The 8,116-nt window shown below is 45.5% G+C and overlaps 1 protein-coding gene across 2 annotated transcripts in view; it reads right to left on the minus strand.

Moving 5' to 3' along the window:
- Nucleotides 1–518: 518 nt before the first annotated feature.
- Nucleotides 519–8,116, minus strand: part of pex14 (peroxisomal biogenesis factor 14) — a 58,695-nt gene continuing 51,097 nt past the window's right edge. Inside the window, exons 8-10 of one of the 2 annotated variants that reach the window (XM_080853716.1) lie at nucleotides 5,040–5,131; nucleotides 3,243–3,711; nucleotides 519–2,003 (exon numbers count right to left, since the gene is read on the minus strand). In XM_080853716.1, the coding sequence (XP_080709842.1) occupies nucleotides 1,998–2,003; nucleotides 3,243–3,711; nucleotides 5,040–5,131 (567 nt within the window). In that variant the 3' untranslated portion in view covers nucleotides 519–1,997. Of the gene's footprint in view, nucleotides 3,712–5,039; nucleotides 5,132–8,116 lie in introns of both variants that reach the window. The other variant, XM_080853715.1, reaches the window with a different exon arrangement.

Here is an 8,116-nt window from a genome sequence, read left to right on the forward strand (position 1 = left end):
TTTTTTTTTTTTTTCGTTTTTTTTTTTTTAAGAATGCTGTTTTAGGATCAAGGTTTATCGATTGAAATTCTCTTAGTAGAGATCGCCACGAGGAGTGCTGATTCAGAGTAAACATGTGTGCGTTAAGGCGACAAAGTCACTGTTAAAACATGCACAGCGAACGGCCCCTCTAAACAGGAGTCAATTCTGCTATCTGTGAACATCTTGTTTTGGCTGCAGTGTTGCTAAATGGCGTACATTATTTTCGGCCTGTTTTTTCTCTCCCTGGATAAATATTCAGACATTAAAGATTCATGAATACTAATGCACAGAGCAAGATGATGGCATTTTTTTTTCTTTTTCACTAGGTTGCATATGAGTGCATAAATGCAGTGCATATGATGCTTACGCCCACAGAAACAAACACATGCACAAACACACATAACACATGTAAAATTGTGCATACTGTGCACTACATAATGACTGTTCCTGTATCTTTATTGTACATGAATAAATGGCAAACTGACACACTGTTGTGCTTTGTGTTGAATTTATTACAAGTACATTATTTACATGTTTTCTGATATTTCGTAATTGCAGCACACATCAGCTGGGTACATTTTCTTGATAATGAACAGTAGCCAAATAGGCAATTTTAAGGGCGCCATTACAACATATAGAAGGTCTCACCCTACGATGCGAGAACAGACAAAAAACAAACACACACACACACACACACAACCAACCAAGCATTCATTCATTCATTCACACGCAAATGCATACACACACAGTGACAATCATGCATACACCCACTCACTCACTCACACACGCACAGTCTCTCTCTCTCTCTCTCTCACACACACACACACACACATACACACACACACACACACACACACACACACACACACACACACACACACGCACAAACACAAACACACAGTTCTCTCAGTCTCCCTCCATTCGGGGGTAAGAGTGATGGCTGGATCTTTACACCCCTCTCGAGTCATTGTGGTCCCCCACCTACGTCTCAGTCAAAATGATTTACCTTGGTCGCTTCATAATCTTTTACTATTTCGGATCAATAACAATCCATTAGAAAATTAAAACAACTTTCGCTGGCATTACTGTATGTCGTGAGGGTGCATGGCTTTATCCTCGTCACCGTGACAATGGGTCTGCTCTGATTAAGGAGAGCTGGAAGAGAGGCAGTTATGTGCCTTCTCACTGGGGGAGAGAGAGGGACAGAAAGAGAGAGGGGGGTAGACAGAGAGAGAGAGAATGAGAGAGAGAGAGAGAGAGAGAGAGAGAGAGAGAGAGAGAGAGAGAGAGAGAGAGAGAGAGAGAGAGAGAGAGGGAGAGGGGCTGTGTGGGATGAAGCTTCACCTGCCTCTGTCCTAATCGTGTTACTTTGAAGGCCATTTGTTAAAAGTGAAAATGCCACAACAGGGCCTACACGCCAATTCCTACTTGTGGAGCTTTCTCACTCTCTCTCTCACACACATTCTCTCTCTTCACCTTTCCTCTCCTTCACTCTTTCCTTCTTTTCTTTCTGTTCATCATCTGCTGAGGGGGGAAGTAATTGGGTTAGTTAAGTATTCATACGTTAGCCTTCATTTACATCAGGGGGTGTCAACCCCCACGCCTACCCCTCCTGAACTCCTTTACGAGGCCCAAATCCGAGCGCGAGGAAAAGCAGAACTGTCAGCTCTGCCACAGCAAACATCCATTGTTTTACACGGTTTAATTACGAAACCCCAGCACTGTTTCATGTTAAGATTATTCACTGTGGGAGGCCCATATAATTTGGACTGGAGGGTTTGTCGTGTAATATAATATCATATAACAGGCTTTCGGTATTAGATTTCCGATTTGAGCCTCCTTGACATTTCAAGCTGCATGAACTAATACATCTGTTATTTGTTGATCATTTGATTATTAACAGACTTCATAAACCAAATCAGCCCGCCCTGCTGGAGACCGCCGGGACGCAGCGGAGCCGCCAGCCGCTGCTCTCCTCAGCCCTGTGTGCGGAGAGAGAGAGAGAGGGAGAGAGAGAGAGAGAGGGAGGGAGGGAGAAAAAGGAGCCCATAAAAAATAGCATTTATCTTCGGCTCACTCCTACAGTGTGTGTGTGTGTGTGTGTTTGTGTGTGTATGCTCCAATTCTGGTGGGGCACACACACACACACACACACACACAGTCAACCTGCCCCCATCATCCCCACTCCCGCTCACTACCCAAACAATAACACAAAAGACAAAACAAAAATCCCTGTCGGAAATCTCTGGGATGTAATTTTTTGCTGTCCTCAGAAAGCGGAAAAATGCCTACTGGACTACAGACATTAGAGACAGTTCACCGCAGACTGATGATGCAGGTCACCAACAATATGTGATAATATCTTTTGTATGTGTACCACCATTATGTTACTACTACAAGCGTTAAACAAAACAACCTGGGCTGTGTGCCCTTTCACGGAGCGAAGTGACATGTACATCTCATCTTTGGTGTCCATCTTGAGACGTTATATATATGTATTATATTATTATATGTATATAGCCCCTTCAGTCTGTGTTAGACATTACAGTTTGTTTTACTAGCAGAGTATAATTGTTACATTTCGAGTAGACAGCATTAGTAATTACAGATCATAAGGTGAGTCAAGATGGTAAGCAGTTCACACTCCAGGCACGTGCGCACCGAGAGCGATCAGAGAGACACCCAAACCACCCCGAAACTAAAACAAACCGAGGGTTCAGTGTTGATCTGACTGCTGAACTGAAACATGTTCTTTTTTTTTTCTCTCCAGTCTGTTTGTCTCTCTCTCATTCATACTCTGGGCTGAATTCCACAGTGTACGTTTCTTGCCCCAACTTGCAATAACCCTGTACTGTTATGGAAACAGCGTGACTTAGAATAATAATAATGATGATGATAAAAAAAAGATAAAGGATTTCAAAAGAAAAGAAAAGGAGAAGAGCCACGGCTCCTTAAAAGGACGGAAGGCGGGATTGGTTTCGCTGCTATCTCTCCTCCGACACACTGCACAGTGTGTGAGGAGGACGAGGGTAGGCCAGTCTGGGACACACATACACACTTAAATCGAAAGCGGAGCAGAGGAGGGGTGGGTAAACCGTTGCATTATGGCATGTGTTCGTCTTTGAATGTGAGAATGCTAGGGTATGTATGTGTGTATATGTGTTTGTGTGTGTGTGTGTGTGTGTGTGTGTGTGTGTGTGTGTGTGTGTGTTCTAGTCCACCTCGCTCTCGTTGCTGGCTCCCTCTGGGCGCCGGAGCTTGTCCACCTGCTCGTGGAACTGTCCGTCCCCTCCCCTCCTGTCCTCTGTCTGCACGTTCAGGCTCTCCTCTTCGTCCGCCCGGGTAACATCGTCCTCCTCCTCTTCCTCATCATCATCCTCCTCCTCTTCCTCCTCCTCCCTCTTCTCCTCCTCTCCCTGCACCTCCATGCGGACCTGGTCCTTGAGGTCCAGCGGGAGCATGGCGCCCAGGCCGGACTCCCCGTTGAGGGCGTGGGAGCCAGAGGGGGTGGGCAGGGAGCTGTGAGGGTCTTTGACCGGGGAGGAGCCTGCAGACTCGTTGCTGACGGGGGAGATGTCGCTGCTGCTATTGGTGTGGTTGGCCGACGTCGGGTTGGACATGGAGGCCTGCTTTAGAGGGATCTGCCAGGAGGGGATCTTGGGGACTGACGGGGACGCAGGGAACTGTCTCCTGGGGGGGTAGAGAGGGGAGCGTGGGATGAGAGGGATGATAGAGACACACATCTCAACATGTTACTTCATTATAACCCTCAGGTGCTGTCAATGGGATCTTGCCCCAGAAGAACTTAAAACATTCTCAATCGTTGGAAATGTGAAAATCAGAGAAACAAACACGGGAAAAGTTGCAGGTAAATTTACAATTATAAAACAACAGTGTGCCTTTCCCAGGAGATGAGGGCAGAGCTAAAAGAGAAAACTCTTGGTTCAGTCCTGAGCGATGGTCAGAATAATAATCAAATCTAAATCAGTGTGTAGTGTAAACCTTATAGCTAAACTCCAACTTCTGAAATCAGGAATTGTAGACATACGTCTTGAATCGTTGCAATCTTTCCTTTTTAAGCCGACCATTTGTTTCATCTCTCCCATGTTGTTGGCAATTACAAGGGACTGCACCAGATGCCTAATACACCTGGTGGAGATGTGAAGCCACATATAAGTAACTAAAGTAAGTCTTCAACAAAGTTAGCATCACTCCTTAGAGATCAATAGCTACACAGCGGTGTATTTGTTTTGAAAAGCATGCTTGACAACAGATGGTGTCTCATTGTCTGCATCTCACTATGTAACCGCTATGCAAAGGTATTCGACAAATAACAACATTATTTAGAAAGGCAGAGACAGATTTGAAAAAATTCAGTGTACAAAATTGCACCAAATGAAGAGCTATTATCTGTGTGATTTTTTTTTGCAGATGTATACAACTACTTAGATCTTAATTTGCATGACATACATAATCAAATGAATATTAATGACAGCGAGAGAGAAAATGTGTTTTCTGGCAGTGAGGGGACCTGTTGGGCGTACAGCAGGGCTCATTAACCAGTAATGAGCCGGTTCCACTGACATGACCTGCTGAAGGGGGAAATGTGACAGCTCCAGATCAAACTGTTTCAAACGCAGTTATCTGCTAAAACATCCATGAAGAAATACAAAACACAGCCGCTGTGTGCCAAGATGGAAGTCACGTGACTTCCTCGATTAAAGTCCCTGGCTATGCAAATTCCCCAACTGCAAAACACACCAGAACACCACAGCACACAGCTTGACTTCTCAATTTGATCATTTTGTCCTTTTGACTGAGTATTTGAGAACAGCCTTTAATGCCTGCAGATAGTTTGGAAGTACATAGTGTTTGTTTTTAAGACGCTCACCATGGAATGAGTTGTTGTGCACAGAGTGCGTGTACTTACAAGTGCAAATATGTTCCCCAGAGACTTTCACTCTTTCCCCATTAAGGGTAAGCTGGATAGCCTACTGAATGCTGAATGGCCCTCATACCTGCTCAGGAGAAGGCCTTTGAGGGACACTATCTCGGACTTCAGCTCGCTAATGGTCTGGGACTCCAGCATACGGTTAGTGGTGGAGGAGGCCTGCAGAGGAGGGAGAGAGGGAGAGGGAGAGAGAGAGAAAGATCTTCAAACAAACACACTCCTCTTTCACTAGTCATCAGCTCTTGTTCACAGTAATGAGTGAACGTTATATGGAAATAGGATATCACATCATGATGGGAAGGAATAGCATGCACCTGAAGGGGAAACCTGTTTGTAAATCATACGTGGTCACTTTGTACAGAAAGTGCCTTTGACTAAGTTGATGTGTAGCTATGGCGAAATGGTACAATGTTGAAAACACGTGGGGCTTCACAGCATGTGCCTAATGACGGCAAGCTAATGGCAATAGCTGATGCAACAATGCAAAAGGAGATGAACCCAACACACACATAGAAAAATTAGGCCGTTTGCTCTGACATTCGCGGTGACAAGCTCACTCTGTGTCATGGAAAAAACCAGGGAGAATACAATTGAGGCTTTCAGCTTGGTTTTCTGACATGGAGGATCTTCCCATAAAAAGCACGGAGAAAGAGCCAAGTGGGAATTAATCATGGCGCTTTTACATATTTTTCCATATTTCCGACTGCTGATTTGAGAAGGACAGGGGCGTTTGATAAGAGGTCTCCCTCACAACAATGGCAGCATTCATTTGGCACCTACAACTGAAAGCGGAGGGGGGAGGGTTATTAAAAGGGAACGTTATCACGTACTGCCTGGCATGGGATGAATTGCCAAAGGGAGTGATGGCCAATTGAAGTGGCCTCCAAACATTTGAATGGCAAATTACCTTTAAAAATCCATCTATGCATTTTTCCCATTCTTAACTGTATTTTTAAGGACAGATGGCCTAATGAGGTCATTGAACAATGACAGGTCACTTCACGATCAAGAAAAACGAAGACGGCAAAAAAAACACACTGTCTGGCTCTTGATCTTGGTGCAGTGAAGCTCTTTTAGTGTCTGTTTCACAGGGTTGTCTTTTACAGCCGTCTGCTCATAGCCAGGGATCGTCCACAGTGGCGCTTGTGTGTTTTTGAAAGCATACTCTTTAATTCAACGGCCCGGAGAGAGAGGCTAGCGCGCAGACAAACGTTTGCCAGGATTATGGGAAGGCTCTTGGGTGTGGCCCCGAGATCATGGCGAGAGTGTAAGTAAACCAACAACACCCCACTAGGGATACCTGATGCTTTGAACCACCCGTGCACGAAAAAAACAAGCCTCCTCCCAATCCAAAGACACCCCAGTCACAGGGCATCCAGGGGGATGAGAGAGAGAGAGAGAGAGAGAGAGAGAGAGAGAGAGAGAGAAAGAAAGAGAGAGAGAGAGAGAGAGAGAGAGAGAGAGAGAGAGAGAGAGAGAGCGGGAGAGACAAAAACAATGGAAGTGGGAGAAAGAAAAATAAAAGTGTAATTAAGAAACCCAGACTCACTAGAGGCAGCTAGTTAGGAACCACAGACCCCCTATTGAGTGGAAGGGGGAGCTGGGGGGGGGACTTGGACTCTTGTGCATGTAATTTAATCTAAAGGAAATTAATTGAATCACATCTGAAAGGGATCAGACTCATTTACAGAGAAAAGAGGTTGAAGTTTCACTTTCCTATCGGCTACTAAACCCCTTCTGATAAGGTCCTGTGTGTGAGAGCGGGAGTGTGTGTGTGTTGGGAGGGGCGGTCTCTTTCTTGGGCCCATCTGATCTAACCTGTGTGCATTACGCCTGATGAAGACACTCTTATTACAGGCTTCCCCTCATTACAGCCTTCTTAATCCCCCAACTCCCCAAGGCACCCACATAATACGGCTGGAATGTGCTTCTTCCTCACTCCACCTTTGGATTCAAAAAAGAAAAAAAATTAATTGCTTCAGAGGCAGAGGCTTACACCTCTCGAACATAAAATCAAAATAAGAAAAGGGGGGGGGGGAGAGTAAAGATCTTAGACTGCAGGTACATCCCTCCATGGGTACTGCTGCTGCTCCTGCCACTTTCTCAGGTTCAGGTAACACCCTCTCTCACAGTGCTGTCACTTGCGATCATGCAAACACACGGTGGGGCAACAGCCATTAAAGCCTTGCAGGTTCTGAGCTCAAACCTTGGCCTGGCACTAACGGGAGCGTTCATCCGATTGAGTGCGGTTACTGGTCTGTGCGATCAGGGGTGGTGGGGTGTTGGTGGGGTCAACGGCGTTTGCCGCCCTGCACGCGGCTCCTGCTTGGCCTGGTAATTACTAAGGGAGACGGAGGACGGCCCTGTAGCGCGCGGGTGTAATCCAAACACGCACAGGCTTCAGAACAGGGCCCGGAGACAGCCAGACACCGAATACATTAAAGCCTTCCAACGCCTGCAGACCATTAGCGCCCCGATAATATCTTAACAAGCAGGAATTTAAAAAAAAAAGTCTGAATGCAAATTAATTCAGTAACTTGCACTGATAGTATTCCCCACCACTTGTAAAAGAAAAAAAGGAGCATGTATATTTATGGTGGAATCGGCTTCAAAATAAATCCCCTGGGAGGGTTTTGAGTGAAAACACTAGAACAATTTATTTCAGTCTATTTATTCGCCATCCCAGTGGCGGAGCTCTCCTACTACAAATTGAACAGTTCCTAATCTTTCATGTGCAGCCGCTAATAGAGCGGACTATCACTGAATTTAAACAGCCGAGCAATTAAAGCAAACGAGTCGAGATCTGTGAACGAGAGAAGGGGGGAAAAAAACGGAAATTAACACTTTTTCCTTGCATGTATAACATCCTGAAATAAATTAATTTAGTCAGAACGACTGCAAAGTCTGCCTCGGGAATTAACATTAACAAGTGATACTGAACCAGGGAATTCCACGATGCGAAGATTAGATGCTAACAGAAGATGTGACACAGCTTGGAGCCCATGCAATATGAGCATGTAAGCGTCTCGCCGGCGATCCGGGTGTGTTTCACCACAGCGAACCCAGTGAACACACTGTAATTCGGCGGTTTGGGACTATAAGAAATGTTTACTTAGCTGCTGAGGAAACAGAAGTTGCCATGTG

Source organism: Sprattus sprattus (genome assembly GCF_963457725.1).
Source record: "Sprattus sprattus genome assembly, chromosome: 16".
NCBI classification, from domain to species: domain Eukaryota; kingdom Metazoa; phylum Chordata; class Actinopteri; order Clupeiformes; family Clupeidae; genus Sprattus; species Sprattus sprattus.